This window comes from Talpa occidentalis, unplaced genomic scaffold, assembly GCF_014898055.3.
Source record: "Talpa occidentalis isolate TD23 unplaced genomic scaffold, MPIMG_talOcc4v2.1 talOcc4.5, whole genome shotgun sequence".
NCBI classification, from domain to species: domain Eukaryota; kingdom Metazoa; phylum Chordata; class Mammalia; order Eulipotyphla; family Talpidae; genus Talpa; species Talpa occidentalis.
Window position 1 is genome coordinate 120,818,913 of NW_023604861.1, and position 18,170 is coordinate 120,837,082.

Consider the following 18,170-nt stretch of genomic DNA (forward strand, 5'->3'; position numbering starts at 1 on the left):
CATTTCTATTAAAGCTCTTTCACACTAATAATCTGCTTTCTTTGCCTTTGTGCACATGGATGACCAAACCCTTAGAATGTATACCCCATCACTTAACAGTTTAGGGTAACTTGGTACCCTTTGTTACATGCTTACAGTTAAGTGGTCCTTCCTCGCCCCTTGAGCACATTAGTTGATATGACTACCTGGGTGATTTTTGAGGTAACCATTGTCTCTTCTATACTCACTTTCAGAGACGTGTCCCCTGTTTCCCCCAAACCAGTTATTCAAGCACAAGATGGGAAAAATGTCATTTAGTGGTAACCCAGATTATCAGGAGCAAATTCAACATGAGTCAACAGTGATATACCACTGCTAAATAAAGCTAATACAGCTGAGCTCTGGTGTCTGGAAAAAGGGTGATAGTTACACTCACCAGGCTGGTGGAGGACCACATTTTCCATCTTATATAACTTGGGGTATGTCCTAGAAGATGTACAGGGACTGAGAGTCTTTGTTTAATACCTGGATCAAAGTTGACCTTAATTCCCAAGGAATTGTCAAATATGGGGAAATGGAGTAGACAGTCTCCATTTGCAGCAGAGGTGTAGGAAGAGCATAGGATTCAGATTGAGAATACCTCCATTTGCATTCCAGCTCAGGTCATTATTGATTGACTCTAGGAAACTTGGGTTATTCTCTTTGGAACTCAATTTTCAGAGGCAAATGGGAAAGGTGAGCCTTGTTCACCTCAAAGGCTTGTTATGAGGGATTAATTGCATGAATGTCTATGTAAGTACTTAGATACTGTCAAATCCCAAGTAAACATTATTTATTATTATAACCATCTTCTCTCCAAAATGATTTTTCCCTTTTTGAGTTGTGAATTATTGAACCACGCCATAATGGATTTCTAGTGACACACAGTGGACAAGAACAAAAACTGGAAGGAATAAGCTAAACACTCCCTTTAACTGAATGCATGAGAATTCATGATGAATGACAGGGTTCCTTGGGCTCAACCTTTCTGCAGCAGGGATTAAAAGTCAGACCACTCTCTTGAGTTAACAGACCCTCATCTTCCCTGTCTTCACCAGCTTGCATTATTAGAAGAGTAATCTCTTCATTCATGTCTTAGATCTACACCCAAAGACCTTGCTTTTGTTTTTAACTTAATTTATACTTTCAGGAAGCCATCTTGTTTTACTTCTGATCTAAGGCAGACAATGGACTCTGTTAGTGTATCATTTTCCTACTTGTCAGATGCTGCACAAATAACCACATATCCAAGCAAACAACAGAAAACAGACTTACAAATCCAGCACAGTGTTCGCAGAAGGTCGGCTTGAGATAGGTCATCTCCTGAAAATTATGGACAAATCCTGGCCCCATTTTACAATGTAGTTGGGACTTTGCTCTTAGGAAGTAAGCCATCATTTCATCTTTACTAATTAGGCCATCCCTATGAGAAGAATCAAGAAGGAAAGGATGTTTGAGAATTAATTTGCTAAATTGTTGCTACACTTTAACCACCTACTTTCAAACTTTGGTGGTCAAAAGCAGGTGAGGAATGTTCACTTCTCTGTTACGTCTGAAGAGAGGAGTGGACTTCAAAGGACAGCTTTTGGTGCCAAAGACATTCTTAGTAAACAGAAGGGGTGTGTGTGTGTGTTTCCTGTGTACTTACACACAAAGTCTCCTTCATTACCAAATAACTTACCAAATAACTTCATTACCAAGTAACTTCCAGAAGGGTATCTCCCTTCTATCCATTGCCTACCAATAGAATTTACAAAAATCAGGTTGCTGGACAAAGGCAAAAATAGTAATAACTGGGCCCATCACCTCAAATTCATTCAGCCTGATATTATCCAGGTCACTGTCATTGGTAATTTCTCCATTCATATCTCACTAGCTCAAAGCCCAGTCACCTGCCAGAGTAATCACTCCAGATCTTCTCCACACAAGGCTCCATTTCAACCTAGATCACACATACCAATTTCTTGTTTACCAAAAATGTCTACTTGACATGAGTGAGTTCCATATTGCCTTCTCTCCACACCAGTACGTGTTGGAGATTGTACCTTTTTCTGTGCCAACTCAGAAATCCTTCATATCTAATCGGTCCTCTCTTGTTTTCCTATCTCCAGGGAGGTCATACCCCCAATCTCCACTTTACAGTCTCCTGAGGATACTGCTCCTTCCAGGCTCAGCTCAGTCTCTTCACCTACTTCTATTTCTGTTAACAAATACACGCAGACTTACCCTCCTAAAAATGTCTTCCCTTGATTCTGCTGTCATCTCCAACCCTTGCCTTTTCTCTCATCCTTTTCTAACTCCCAAAGTTTTCAAAAAGAGGTTTTTTTTTTTGCGTTTTCTTCAATTACTTCCATTACTCTTTATTTTATATAGTCAGGTTTCTAACTCTGCCATTCTATTGAAACTGTCACGATAGCATCTTCAGTGACCTTTTCTCATTCCTTGAACTTGTTGACTTTTGGACAGTGTGTGACATGAAGAACAAAGGGAAGAAATGTGTAGTTAGCAGGTAACTTAAGTTTTATTTTGTAAAGGAAGTTATGTTTCTAATAGTTCACTCTACTTGAAAGTGCACTTTGTTCTGGATCTGTAATAAAAGCTGAATTAAAGTTTTAAGACATTTAAGATAAAGTACCGTGACTTTTCTTGCTGTGTGGAATTACAGATTTAATTCTTAAAGAAAAATTCTCACATCAACAAAAATATCAGAGAATTTTAATGTGATATGATATGGACTTTTCGCCATTGTAAACTCTGTTTCATTAGGGATGCTTTTTAAACTAGGAACTAATCTCATATAATTAAAAATGAAGCAATCGGGCCTCCCTGATGGCGCAGCGGTTGAGCACTGGGTTGCGAGGCTGCCCGCAGCTTCTGCAGCACAGGTTCGATCCCCAGCTGCTCCCCGGCCACCGGAGGAGGGTCCCACATGGTGTGCAGACCTCTCCTGGCGCCCGCTGCTCCCCTCAGCAGTGTACTTCGGTCCTTCTGCCTGCTCTGCTCCCCGCTCTGGCTCTGGTGAATTCTCTCACCCTCCCGTGCTTCTGACTGTACCCAGTGCTTGTATAAATAAATAAATAAATAAATAAATAAATAAATAAATAAATAAATAAATAAATAAACAAGCAAACAAATAAATAAATCTTAAAAAAAATGAAGCAATCAAAATTATACTAGTTTTCTAAGCAATATACATTTTACAATCATTACTTTTTTAACATAGCTGGATTTTAGCTTCTAAAGTCATTTTATTTTTCAGAAACTCTTTGAAGCTAATGACAAATATCTTTTATCTTTGTTTAATCAAGATGGTTGATGTGATAGCAAATAAAAAAGCAAAGCATGAATTTCTTGGCTATATGCAGCCATCACCTTCTTTCATGAAGATGATAAATAAGGTAATAAAGTCATATTTACTTGATGAGTCTTAGGCCCACAGATGTTCAAGACTCTACCAGACTAGCTCTAAATACAATTTCTCCTCTACTCTTTTTTGAAGGTAGTGTTGAGGTTGATGAGCTTGCTGAGTAATAGAAGTAATGTGGGGGATAGAGATCTGGGCTAATCTGCGGATGGGTGCCTGTACCCAACACTGATGATGTAGTCTTCTCTGCGGTCCCAACCAACTGGTCATGCTCATGAACACCAAGGCAAAAACCAGTAAAAAGTTAGGTTTGTCTCATCAGTACACTAGGATTGGAGTTGTCAAAATGTAAATGAATGGTTTCCCTACTCTCCTCTGATAATAACTTTCTGCATTAAAAAAATAACAAAATTAAAACTTACTGATCTTTGTCCAGCACGCAAAAGGAATCCAAGAAGGGAAAATTGGCAGCTATACTTTCAAAGTCCTCTTGAGAAATGTACCCATCATGGTCATGATCATAGTTTCTAAACACAGACTGCAAAGGAAAGACAAATGTTTATTAAATGATTATGAGTCAGAATCTGAACTTGTTATTGGAAAACAATTATAAGTAGATATTATTCTTTCTCTCATGGATCTTAAAATCGAGTGGGAGATAACTAAATCAAGGAAGCTTAATAGTATAAGAAGATAAATGTGATGCTGAGGATAAAAAGAGTGTGCTCAGGCTGTGAAAGGATTTAAAAGGAAAGTGTGGTCTAAACTGGTACCTCAGAGTTGTGTAGGAGTTAGGCTTGCAGAACAAAGACTAATATAAAATTAAGCTTTAAAATGTTAAATCGTCTCAAAAATTGAAGTATACTTTTAATGCAATTCCACTCAAAATGCCAGTGAGAATTTAAATGAGCAAATTGATTCCAGAGTTCAAATAAAAATGAACATTATTGACAATAGCCTAGGATGTTTAAGATAAGAAGGAATAGGGGAGAATGTGCCCTATCAGAAATCAAGTATTCTACAAAATTACATTAATTTTACATTAATTTTATTAATGCAATTTATATTAATTAATTTATATTAATTTTATTAATAAATTACATTAATTTTATTGTAAAATTTATTTTAGATTAGACTTTTCAGTCTCCTGAGGATACTGCTCCTTCCAGGCTCTGCTTAGTCTCCTCACCTACTTCTATTTCTGTTAACAAATAACACAGACTAATTAAAACATTGTTTTAATGTGATTTATCACATTGACTTATTGTGATTTACTACAGAGAGTAGAGTCCAGAAACAGTTCCCATGTATACACAAGAACTTAGAATACCAAAAAAATACCTTTTCAAATCCACAAGGAAATAATGGATTATCCAATCATTACTATTGTATTGAAATGGCTAACAAACTTGAAATATAAATTGCCCCGCAAACTAAATTCTAAAATTCTAGATACATCAACTATATTAATGTAAATGTATAAAGCTATGAAAGAACCAAAGGTAAATTGATGCAAATAATTTTTGTGTTTTATAAACCTTGAGTAGGAAAGACCCTCCTCAGCATGTCACAATGTCAGAAACCATAAACAAAAATATTTTATTACAATAAAATGCAAAATACCTGAATAGAAAAAATTTAAAGATAAATTACAGAAAGTTGTCTGCAATATATATGAAAAAAGATACACTGATCAAAGTGAAAATTCAAATGGCCAATGCGGTCATGGAAAGTTTGTCAACTCTGCTAATTATTATATAAATGCAGACAAAACTTTTTTTACCTCTCAGATTGGGAGACATTAAAATAATTGGTAATTTCAGAGGGTGTGAGAAAATAGGCACTCCCTTATCCCATTGGTGAAGTGAACAACCACAAGCTTTCTGGAGAACAATTAATGCCCATCTTACATAGCAAGGCCACTGCAGGAACCTGTTCTAAGGAAGTAATGGAGCAAGTTTACTCAAAGATTTGCTGGTATGCCTGCTTTTTGTAACTTCCAATTCAAACACTTTGCTTTTTTACTTCCATGTTAGCACCTGCTGTCGCTGAGAGATTTTTATTTTTTACGGCAAGATTTTACGACAAAAGCTGAAAAGCAAGTACAGTGGTCCCGTTTGTTTGTCCGGAAACTTAACAGAGGCCTCAACTACACCACAATTAGGCTTATGATAGGAATATGTGATGCGCTTTATTGTGTAAGTGTCACCAACAGTGAGGGCAACGCTGAAGTATCTTAATGAGAGATGGGGAATGACAACAATATAAAATTGCCTGTTGCCAGCATCAGGAATGTGCTTAAAAATCTAATAGTCATAGGGCCTTCCTGGTGGCGCAGCGGTTTGTGTGCCGCACTTTGAAGCTGTCCGCAGCCTCCACAGCACCTGTTTGACTCCTGGCTGGCAAGAGAGCTATCCACGTGGCGCGGCAGACCTCTCCTGCCTCGCCTGCTGCTCCCCTCAGCAGTGTATTTCAGTCAGTCTGCCTGTTCTGTTCTCCACTCTGTCTCTGGTGGATTCTCTCACCCTCCCACACCTCTGGCCTGTACCCCAGCTCTTGTATATATAAAATAAAAATCTTTAAAAAAATGCTGAAAGGGCCTCCCCGGTGGCGCAGCAGTTGAGCACTGGGTTGCGAAGCTGCCCGCAGCCCCTGCAGCGCCGGTTCTATCCCCGGCTGCTCCCCGGCCACCAGAGGAGGGTCCCATATGGCGTGCAGACCTCTCCTGCCCGCCGCTTTTCCCCTCAGCAGTGTACTTAGGTCTTTCTGCCTGCTCTGTTCCCTGCTCTGGCTCTGGTGAATTCTCTCACCCCCCTGTGCTTTTGACTGTACCCAGTGCTTATATAAATAAATAAATAAATCTAAAAAAAAAAAGCAATGGAATGTTTAAGAAACCTTTAAAAAAAAATGCTAAGAGTCACAATGGAAAATGGGACTTTAGGGAAACTGTGTCCCAAAGCAGTGAATGAATTTCAAGGCTTCGAACCAACAATAAATATGGCAATAGTGATTGGCTAACATCTTGAAGAGGTTTTGGCTTCCTGTGACCAAGAACTTACAGATGAAGAGCTGAGGTAATTACGGAACATGATATAGCAAAGGCTCTATCTGGGACTAACTAAATCCAAAGCACTTGCATGAAATTTTCACTACGATGCACCCAGCTGCAATGATTGCAGAGAAGTCTGACTTTAATTTTGGAAAGGCATGTAGGCTCAGGGCAGGTTTACAAAATGTTTTGAGTGACTAAAAAGAATTGTATAGTAGAAAAATCTGTGAAGTTAAGCAGTTAAACATGCTGTCGTATTTCAGGCCTGCCACATCAGCCACAGCAAAGAGCCTAGACCCTCCACTCGGAGGAAGCCAGACAGAAGAATATAGATGTTAGCGACCTGTCAACCCTGATGGAATCAGAAGATGGTGCAATGTTAAAGACCAACCTTCTTTCTCCCCTGTACCTCAGTCTCCTGTCCCTCCCAACACCCCAACTTATGATGGATGATTCAACCTGATGCCTCATTCCTTACCACCACCTCTCAGCCTTTCGGCATCTTGCTGTCTTCCCTATTCTGGTGAGTAAAACTACTCTCTACATATGTTAGTCCTACTTTTTACAGGCTTTGTATCCTTTTTGCATTTGCTAGCACTTGGTATTATTTTAGGTTTTATATTTTATTTGGTATCACTTGGTAGGTTATTATTTGGGCCTGGGAATGCTCAAAAATTTTTCCACACAAATTAATAGTGATTACTTCTTTGCTTTATGTGATTTCATCTTACAAAAGAATATATTCATAGATATATTCTACTTTCAGAGAGCAGGGGAAACCTCTATATTGGTGTGTGAGGGGTGTGTAGCAGTGGAGGGGGAGTGAAATTACTCAAGAGAATTTACAAATCATCAGTTTTCAAGACCTCCAAGTAAAATTTATTGTCTATATTTTGTGCTATGTTGAATATTTACAAAGATTTTGCCTTTCTCTATAATCAGAGAAAATATACAAAATATGTTCTCATTGCCCTCTGCCAAACTGGGCTTTTTTTTTTTTTTAAGATTTATTTATTTATTTATACAAGCACTGGGTACAGTCAGAAGCGCGGGAGGGTGAGAGAATTCACCAGAGCCAGAGCGGGGAGCAGAGCAGGCAGAAGGACCGAAGTACACTGCTGAGGGGAGCAGCGGGCGGCAGGAGAGGTCTGTGGCCATGTGGGACCCTTGCCGCGGCAGCCGGGGATCAAACCAGCACTGCAGAGGCTGCAGGCAGCTTCGCAGCCCAGAGCTCAACCGCTGCGCCACCAGGGGAGGCCCCCAAACTGGGTTTTAAAAAAAATTGTGAGTTCTTATTTGCCGAGCAGTCTGGTTATATTGCGTCTTTCTCTCTTTTCCCAATGGTTTCTTTCTATACTGTCTTATCTATATGCCCATTGTTGTAAGCTGCTTTGAGTATTTTGGCAAGGTATAAATGAACAAACTAAAGATATGATTGTTCAGTACCCACTGTAAGTTTATTCATCCATAACTGAATTTTACAAAATCACAAAATGTTACATTGTTTTTGTAAGTCCCAATATATCCATTATCAAAATTACTTGAAAATTAACTATTTTAGAGGGACTACTATATAGTCTACTATCCATATTTATACTGAGAGTACAAGATTTTTTTGTGGAATATAATTTAGTATGGTAATTTACAATAAAGCCCAGTCTTTTATTTGATGATGGCAACGATAAGCAATTTGTCCAAACTAGTTTCAGTTCCTATAAAACTGAATTGGAGAGAAGAAAATATAGAAAGTACAAGGTAGAGATAGAGGGAGGAAGAAACAGACTCCCCAGGTGGGATAAAAAAAAAACTGCAGGAATAGGGAGAGCATTTAGAGAAAAGCAGACAGACAATAGCTTTGTCTTCTATTTCCTAGTCCCAGGATGCTGACCTTCCTCAGCCTGGCTCCAAGTTGGGTCTGTTACAACCAGCTCATCACATGGCCTCCCCTGGACCTTACCACGTAGGCACCCCCTTCCCTCACCCTTTCTAATCTTTCTCTGCTGCTTCACATGCTCCATCTAACTTTTCTTTCAGTGCCCTCATAGTTTCCTGGATAAGCCATGATAGAAAACATTCTTTTTTCTTGAAACAGTCTTTCCCAGAAAAAGTACATTATAAGTAATGTCTTAATCCTACTGTATCAGAAATTGTATTGATTCTTTTTTTTTTCTTAAAGATTTATTTACTTATACAAGCACTGGGTACAGTTAGAAGCGCGGGAGGGTGAGAGAATTCACCAGAGCCAGAGCGGGAAGCAGAACAGGCAGACTGATGAAGTACGCTGCTGAGGGGAGCAGCGGGAGCTGCAGGAGAGGTCTGTCGCACCATGTGGGACCCTCGCCCGGGGCTGGGGATCGAACCAGTGCTGCAGAGGCTGCGGGCAGCTTCGCAGTCCAGTGCTCAACCGCTGAGCCACCAGGGGAGGCCCAGAAATTGTACTGATTCTTAAAGATGTTGAATCAGAGACCAGTTTCTAGTGTCTGACATATTTCCATTTCCTTCACGTTGGTGCTTGTTCTTCTTTCCATATAGAAAACTCTGACAGAAACACGTCCTCTGTTAAGTGATATTTCTGAACTAAGTGGTATTGTGCTGCTATTTCACAGAGACACCCCCTCATATATATATATATATATATATACACACACACACACACACACACACACACACACACACACAGCAGGAGAAACTATCCAACAGGGGCAACAACAGAGGTGTCACCTGTTGGGGAAAGACAGGAGCTGCATGCAGCTTAGAGTAAACAAGTGAGAACAGACTGACAAGAAGGGGAAAGGGGACTTTTCTGGAAGATTCCTCCCCAGAGGCCAATGCCAGGTAAAGCTAAGTGTCTGCTAAATTGTTTCTTTCCTGCCAGAGTACTGTTTTCATGACTATCTGACCCCTGGGCAACTGCAGAACATTCCAGAGAGAGAAAGGGGCCATCTAGTGCTCACTCTTTACTCTCCTTCACCCACTTACCTCCACTAACTTCCTGATGTGCTTGTTGATAACCGTGGGATCTGGCTTTGGCATCACCCCTGATGCCCACTCCAGGGGCACCACTGGCTTGGTGGGTGTCGTGGGGGAGGTAGGCTGCTGACAGAAAAAACACATTTCAGTTTTATCTGGGGCCTTGAGCAGTAAAGACTAAGGATACTAAGAAAGACACATACATTTTGTTTATTCATAATTCCAGGAAATATTTACACTTATGTAGCATTTAAGTGATTATAAAGCAAACATCTCTTGACAATGGAATCTAATCTGTAACTAAATACCGCTTTAGATAGAGCATCCTGTTTAGCACCAGACTAGAATGCATTATTTTATGTTATTTTAAAATTATTTTTCATTAATTATTTTTATTTATTTTATTTTTATTTTTTACATCATTTTTCATTTTTAAACAATATTTGCTTCCCCTACCCTCTCAGGTATAGTCCCCACAGCATTAATTATTTTTAATAGAGGTAATATTAAGCTACCCCCATCAGCTACCATAGTGAACCTACCACCAAAATCACCATAGCCCACCACCATCACCACCATCCATTCTACTTCCTTTCCTGTTTGCTCTTACCCCTCCCCCATCCTAGAATGCATTACTTTAAGTGGAAAAAAATGCTCTCTCAGTCTTTCCAAAAAGTCTATCCAAGTTCCCTAAATATAAGTAAAATATCCTTAAATACCTGTATTTAATACCTGTACAATCCATATTGACTTTTCTATAATACAAAATTTATAAAGCAGCAGTTATCTAATTCTTTAATACTTTGTCTCATTGATAAATTAGTACATGTGTGCAGGAACTGGGCACCAGAGCACGGCCAATTTGATACCCTTTAGCTGCCATCTCTCTTAAGACACATAATCACTTCGGTTTCGGCTAACCACTAGGTCTTTCTAGCCATCTTTGGTGACCTTGTTTTCTCCACATTTTTTTTTCCCATATTCTTGCAAGATACTTTCACTTAATAATTAGGAAAAAATGCATGTTTACATAGCACAAACAGGAAACACGATCCTATCAGGAGACCAGCAAGAGAGCCGCGTGCTCTATATCCTTGCTCTGAGATTCCCCTACCATGTAAATATGTTTGCTAATGTGTACATGCAAACTTATACTAACAGGTTTTTTTTTTTAATTTGATAAAAAATTGAGAATAAGCATTTTTGCAGGAAGGACTGAGAAGTAGCTTCTGATATAGCCCACAGTGTTATGAGTATTGCTGGTAATCCTATGAGATATTGACAGGACCCAAAATTGCCTGCTCTTTAGATGGGGTCGCTCTTTAGATGGGGTCACTCACACATACACACGCCCACATACATCCTGGCTTTTTCTAGCAAGTTTTCCATCTTGGTCCAATAAACTTTGTGTCCCTGACCTATGCAGGCAGGTTCCCCACCCACAACTCTGAACTCAGAGGGGTGCCAAAAGATATTTCAAACTACCAAGGGAAATTCAATGATACCCAACATTTGTTAGACACCATGTTGTTCACAGTTCACATATTATGTCATGCTCCATTTCTTTCAAGGAGAGGGTATCTTGTTTTTGGTATATTGTGTTTAGTAGGTAATGTTGATTTACACACTATATGTTTTAGGTGTGTAGTCTCACATCTCTGTAGGTGGATGTTTTCACACTGTGGCCACCACCACAGCATTATTAATAATCTCCCATCATGGTCTCTTAAGACACACCCCTCCTTGCTGCCCACCTGTGCTCTCCTCTTCTGGTCGTCTCAGTTCTGTTGAAAGATTTCAGGGGTTTGTTTTGGTTTGATTTCATCTCCTCTTGTGCTTTGTTCTTTGTTTTCCACATGTGATGGGTATTGCCCTCTGTTTGTCTTTCTTCTGACTTTTTTTGCTTAGCATTATCCCCTCTACTTCCACCCATGTTGCCACAAATGGCAAGATTTCATCTTTTTTATAGCCAAGTAGTATTCCATAGTGGGTGTATGATTATATATATTAATTTGTATATATATTTAATGTATATATATATACACACACACACCACAAGGATATCACATCTTTATGAGGGAAAAATCAAAGTGGAATGAAAAATAAAGATAGTAGTATCCAATCTGATTTCAAGATTTGAAAAACTACTAACTAACAAGTAAGACACTGGGGATCAGAGCATGTGTGTGTGCACTTTTGAAGATCCCCAGTGACAAAGCCTGCTCATTGATTTTTGGAACAGTCCATCGCTGGCTGATATTCCATTCTGACAATGGGGCATTGACTACTCAATTCATTGCAAAAGTAGTACCTACATTAGTAGGTAATTGTGCTTATTTAAAAATGAAATTTTAAAAAATTATGTGTATTATTTTTTCAAGTGGATACTAAGTCATTAGAACATATGTATTTATCTGTTGGATCTAATTACCTCTACACATGGAACCATTAGGTATTTCTTTTGATCAAGAGGCAGTGTGAAAAACAGAGACACTAAGTAAGACACAAAGAACTGTGAGGCATCAACAGAAAAAGGGCGAGGGCTTCTGGCACTGAACTTTTAGGTCAGATTGCCAACATTACCTGTAAGCACTTTAAAGTTACGGCTCTCAGTAATGCTGTCCTGCCTGGAAATTATTCCCTGGTTATCTACACATGTCAAAGGCTACACACAAAATAGGATGACATTCCACTTAGAGAAGAAACAGAAAAGGGTTGGGAAATGTGTTTTCTTAGACTCACAGGATTTTAGCATTTGGAAAGGGCTTTGAAAGCTTCTACTTTTACAAAAGAAGTAAAGAGTCTATGTTTGATGTAAATGTCTTCAAATGTTGGCAAAACGTTTTTCCTAAAAAGGAACTGAAATAAATCTAAAGAGCACAAGGTAGACAAGTGATCTCAAATGATATTCCTAACATACTTGAACAAGGGGCAGGTGGGGAAAAGACAGATAGCATGGCAGAAAAAGCACAGGCTTTGAAGATTCACAGGCCTGAGGCTGAACCCCAGTTCTCCCACTATGAGATCCCTCTTAGATAACTACGCTTACCAGATTTGGTTTCCTTACAGAGTTAGTGAGATAACATGTACACAATGCCTTGCAATCCAACAAACAGGAACAAGTAAGGTGCCTGGTTACAAGTAAAGGAAGGTGTTGGGAGGCGTGGACAGTGCAGCACCCCACACCACACTATGGCTTCATCACACCAGAGTTATGGAATGAGGGAGGAGCTTGGAAATTCTATTTACCCCCTAAACTTTACCTTTTTCTCTAGCTCTCTCTTAGTCACATTAACATCGAAGAATTTGGTCCCCACTCCTTCCTTTGTGGTGTATTCTCTCTACAACTCTGTTCTGCATTGTATCAGGAGATGGACCCCTGGGGACTAGCTGATGTGGACAAGCTGATGGAAGAATCACACTCACTAGTTTAAGAATATGCTATGAGGTCAACTGACACACTCAAGGGCTTGCCCTCTCAGAGCCCGAGAAAAGGCCTCACAGTCATCCTGCCTCTTTCAATTTGATGGGTCAGAGTCTCAGTAGGTATTAATAGATGCACAGCTTAGGGTCTAGATTCAGCTGGTAAGGAATTCTGCTGCATGGAAGAATTAGAATACTGATCTCAGGTTATGACTATAAAAAGCAAACATGGAATTGTTTTCCTCATGCAAACCTCCTCTTCTTCTAAATTTCAAGTTCAGTCAAGTAGTTTTTAATGCATACAAAACGCATCTAAGGTAAAACCCACGTGCCAAAACCAATGTGCAGGGTACATCCAGTTAGGCAGTTTCTTTAATCTCATTATGTACTTCTTTATTAAGAGTTAACTATCAATTAAGTAAGACACTATCTGATATTGAAATTCTGAGTTGAATCAATCACTAGAGACATTTAGGGATTATGATCAGAATATTTAAAATACATTAAATCTAATGTTTTTTAAAATGACCTTTTACATTTAGATGAGTTAGTCTTCCTTTTTTTGGGGGGGTTCCAATAAGTTGGTGAGTTCTCAAAGGGAACCCAATATATAGATGGTCCATAGTAAAAATTGTAACTATGGATGATGTTCTTTACTAGCCTTCAGTGTGTGAAGAAATAATCCTCAAATCATCAGTGCTAAGCTGTTCCACTGGTAAAATAAAAATAATACAGATTTTTTTTTTAATACAGATTTTTTTTTTTAACTCTTTACTTCTTAGGTCACAAAACACCATGGTGATAGCCAGTTACTGTAAATGACAAATAATGGACTTAGGCCTGATCCTTAGAGAGAAAACAATACCTACCGATTTAGAATTTCTGGGTTCCAGCACCAGTGACAGTTTGTAAATGTCATCTTCTGTGTGATAGAGGTCCAGAGAAAGCTACAACAAATTAGAAGGGATAAATAATTGCATTGGTTTATATTTACTAGTTTATTTACATTGCTGAGTATTTTTCAACTCAATATTTAAGCTCCCTGTCTAATAACTTGAGTGAATAAAGAGATGACATGCAGAGGTGGGAAATAAAATTCTAAGAGAAAATTAAAAAAATTAAAAAAAAATTTTTAAAGTTATCAGCTTCAACAAACACCACCGACTTGATTCCTCACTAGTATTTACTGAGTGGCTTCTTAGCACTGAGTTGGCAAAAAGAGGTCTTTAATGTTTATAGGCTAGAATCAAGGGCAGATACATAAAATCAGACTTGTAATAAGTTCTATCTTAAATGCTTGATTAACAAACTGTAGAAATAAAAGAGTAATTACATTTCTATTATTTTAGACCATCATGCTAAGTATCAGTGAAGCAAATGGTAGAAAATCATTTTCTGCCCTCAAAAGCCTGACAATTTATTTTAAAATAAATAGGACCTGGGCACAAAAAGAGATGTGTTTGCATCAACAATTGCTGAATGTGAAGGAATTTACCCCATTCTAAATGCTCTGAGGAAATAAAAAATGAGGGAACCTGAAATTGGTTAACTGAAATTGGTGACCTACACCTAGTTATTTCCTCAGTTTCTACATCTGTAAAGTGGGAATGATCATAAAAGTCCCTGCTGAATTGGACTTTTATCCAGTATGTCCCATGAGGTCAGAGCAGTTACCATTTTTGCAATTGTTCTTTTTTTTTTCAAATGAGACTGTAAAAATACAGGGACTTTCCAGTTATTTGCATATACTCAGAATGGTAAAAGTAACAGACAGGTCTAAAAATACAATGAAACGAATCAGACTGTTTCATATACCATGAAACAGAAACACCATCTTTTAAAGCTCCTGACTACATGAATGGGGATCCCAACAGAGAACATCTCTGAGTCTTCTCTGAAAAAAGGAACAACGCACATCCCGGCAATGTGTTGGCATGGGCTTCCTTCGTGTGCCAGTGGTGTTCAAGTGGCTAAGGTTACAATGATAAAAAAGGCAAAATTATAGTCCGCCCTCATGGGTTTTGTGCTCTAACTCTTTCTCTACATTTCCCTGAAGCACAGAAAGAGATTTAGTTTTTCCAGATGCAAAACAACAGTCAGCAATATGCCCACAAGGCAGAATAAATGTCCATCCAAAGCAAACTGTCAGAGAGACAGGAAGCTCCAGGCCTCAATTCAGAAATCTGGCATTTGCAAGCCTTTTGTCTTGTATGGGCTCAGTGTCTTTATTTGTAAAACAAGAAGGGGCTGGGGTGATGTGGCAGGGGCTGTCCAGCCCAGGCTATATCACAGTGAGAATCTACTGAGGAAATGTATGTGCATGCAATTATAGAAAGTTCAAGCGTTACTAAACAGCTGACTGCACGGAGCAGGCATTGAACAACTGTCCATTAATTTAGGAGTTCTCATTAATGCAAGAGTTCTCATCCTCATCGTGCATGGGCTTCCTCACCTGAGGCCATGTTTAGAAGCAATCGTTTACTTTAGGCAGAAACTTGATGGGGCCTTGAAGCAAAATGAATTGCCCCTTCAAATGTTGCATTATGGATGCCCTCACGTGTCTGAGCCCCACTGGGCTCTAAGGAACTTCTGATGAGTATTTCCTCTTCATACTGAGGAGATTGATCTGCCAGTGTCAGGAAGAATGGATATACATTCATATGCACTGAAATTTCTCTTGGCGGTGTGGAGAGAGGAAGGATCTTGGCTTTTAATAGAGTGACTTGTCTATCCTGAAAAGCCACAGGGTAGGAAGCACACAGTCTGGTTAACACTTGGTTCTTTACTCTCAAGGCACTGCCATTCCTTACATGTAGAATCACAGAAGTTTAGAATTGTGACAAGTCCTCACAAATGGGTATGAAGTTCTTTATGCAAGTAGACAAAGCTAAGTAACCTCAGAGTGTAGAGGCAGGCCTAAAAGCTAGATCTACCAGCTAAGATCCTTGCCAGCCTGCCAGTGTGCTATAATGTATAACAGTGCTGTGATGAGATAGGGTGTTTTAAAGGTTTCCTTTTAATGAGAAAGAGAGAGAAAGAGAAAGAGCCCATGTGAGCATGCGTGCGCACACAAGAGCGACAGCTGGCATCCTTTTTTCTCTTTGGAATAACAAGAATTTCTTAGCTTTAATTTCTAGCGTTCAGATTTTCTATTTGCATTCCAAAAATTTCTTTCAAAATGCTTCAATATTTCTTAAATGTCTGTCATGATGTTGCTTGCTGCATTTGTTACTCAATACTAATTTTGCAACACTACTCCATCATTATCTTTTATCTGGGTGAGAAATTGCCCAAATGTAGTTACCTGTGTTGTGAAGTTGTCCTCCACCTCATGGAGTCAGCCTGAACACAGACTCAGGAACCCAAGTTATGCCTTGAGACTGTTCTGCAGACATCACCTGTGTCTGTGGGTTTGTAGTCTGATTGGGGTGCAACTCATTCATGGAAACAGATTTACATGGCAAATGATTAATAAATGCAGGTGCCAAGATTATTGTGAGGTGTTTTCCCCTTTTAGAGAATATGTGTGTGTTTACTATTTGTTATACAAACTCAACCCCAAGAGATTCGTGCTTCTGTGATGGCCACTTCTGCTTATGCTAATGGTGCAGCTGGCATGACTGCATACACTTAGGGGTTCTATTCTTTGGTAAACAATTATATATTCTAGGAACAGTTTGTGAGAAGGTCTAGGAATCCCACTCTTATTCCCTGCAGCAGTCCTAGGAGATTTAGGTTCTCGTAGCTTCCGAGAGACTGCTGTTTTTATTGTCCATGGCCATTGAAGGACAAGTCAATTCAGCACTGCAGCCAAGTTTCAGATGCTACAGTATTACAAACCCAAACAGGGAAGTTGCTCCTACACTCCTGTAAGCAAGGGTGAGAGAATTTGGCTATGCTTCTCCTCCAGACAAAGAAGTAGCCAATGGGAAATGTTCTCTTCTATACACCTGTTATGTCTAAAAGTGCTAGGACTTGTAGAGTACCTGAAGGTATAGGCAGAGATGCCCAAACATATGAGTGGTAAGGCAGTTTCTTCTGTCTGACCCATGTCATTCCTAAATACAGCATTCATTTCATCTGTTGAGCTCCTCATTATGCCAGACACTACGAGATGTGCTGAGGACATGGAATATATAAACAGGCAAATGAAAGATCCAATGCAAAGTGATGTCTCCTATAGTTGAGGAAAGCATAAAATGCAGTTCTGCTTTGGAGGGGAACAAAGAAAGTGCCAAAAACACAGAGGCTTGAATCCTGAGCTTGTCAGAGGGGTGGATAGGGAAGGGGTTTTGAAAGGCACCTGGTGATATGGGACTGGGTGATAACAAACACAAACAAGGCTAGAAACTATGTCCTAAAGGATCTAGAAGGCTGGGAGCTGCATCCTGGTGATCTGGGGAAGTTGATAGTAGGAGAAGGAAGATCATAAAATAGATCTTTGCATAACTCCAGGTTTCAACTACAGCAGTGCCCTAAGGATATAGAGAAACAGAAAAATTGAGGACCTACAGAGGAGGTGATGATTGAGAGTGAGAGTCTGAAGACAGTGTTGGAGTTCCTCTCAAAGAACTCCAGAGATGGGAACTGAATGGGGAGACTGGGTTTCTCAAAGCAAAGAGAAATTTCTCTGCCCAAAGATTATAGCCTCAAGTCATGCTGGATATGAGTATAGGGTTCCCCCATCATTTGAGATTTCTTCCCACCTACTAGTCATGAATTTACATTCCCCCACATCCCCCCACCCCTGCCCACAGTGAATTGCTGGCACAGATATTCCAGCATTCCCTGGAAAGTGAGGTGCAGAAGAGTTGCCAGCACAAACTCCTGTCCCTTGGACTCACCGTGAGCAGGTTGATCAAATCCATGTTGGGTTCTAACTGGTGAGAGGCACTCTGCAGGGAGACAAGTTCACTCAAGGTAACAGAGAGTTGGTGCATCTTCACAATGTTCACTTTATTGTCCTCCATCCAGTCTGGGAAAATGACATGGACTGCTATCAAGTCTTTCAAGTGTACACCAAGGATGGGGATTTTGAAGCCATCACAGTCAGCAAAGGCCTTGCGGTAATTGCAGTAATTGCCATTGGAGGAGACCAGGTCTGTCATTTCATTCCAGTTCTGGGAACACATGGAAAAGTGGACTTTTCAAATAGAATTCCCTTTTGCCCACTCCCAGGTCCTGCAGTGTATGCCTATAAAATTCCTCTGCTACTGAGAGAAAAGTCAATTGCACCACTGTTGATGCAGAAAAATATTAAGCAGGAAAAAGAAAGAAAAGTCTAGTCTATTTGGCTATGAGTTAGACAGCCTATTCCCTTCTGCTACAAAATATAAATTGACCACA

At 39.5% G+C, this 18,170-nt stretch overlaps 1 protein-coding gene across 1 annotated transcript in view; it reads right to left on the reverse strand.

The window, feature by feature from the left end:
• Nucleotides 1-18,170, reverse strand: part of RASGRP3 (RAS guanyl releasing protein 3) — a 100,231-nt gene that overhangs the window by 15,082 nt on the left and 66,979 nt on the right. Inside the window, exons 10-14 of the mRNA XM_037528247.2 lie at nucleotides 17,669-17,944; nucleotides 13,694-13,771; nucleotides 9,411-9,524; nucleotides 3,805-3,920; nucleotides 1,294-1,441 (exon numbers count right to left, since the gene is read on the reverse strand). Coding sequence (XP_037384144.1) covers nucleotides 1,294-1,441; nucleotides 3,805-3,920; nucleotides 9,411-9,524; nucleotides 13,694-13,771; nucleotides 17,669-17,944 — 732 coding nt within the window. The remainder of the gene's footprint in view (nucleotides 1-1,293; nucleotides 1,442-3,804; nucleotides 3,921-9,410; nucleotides 9,525-13,693; nucleotides 13,772-17,668; nucleotides 17,945-18,170) is intronic.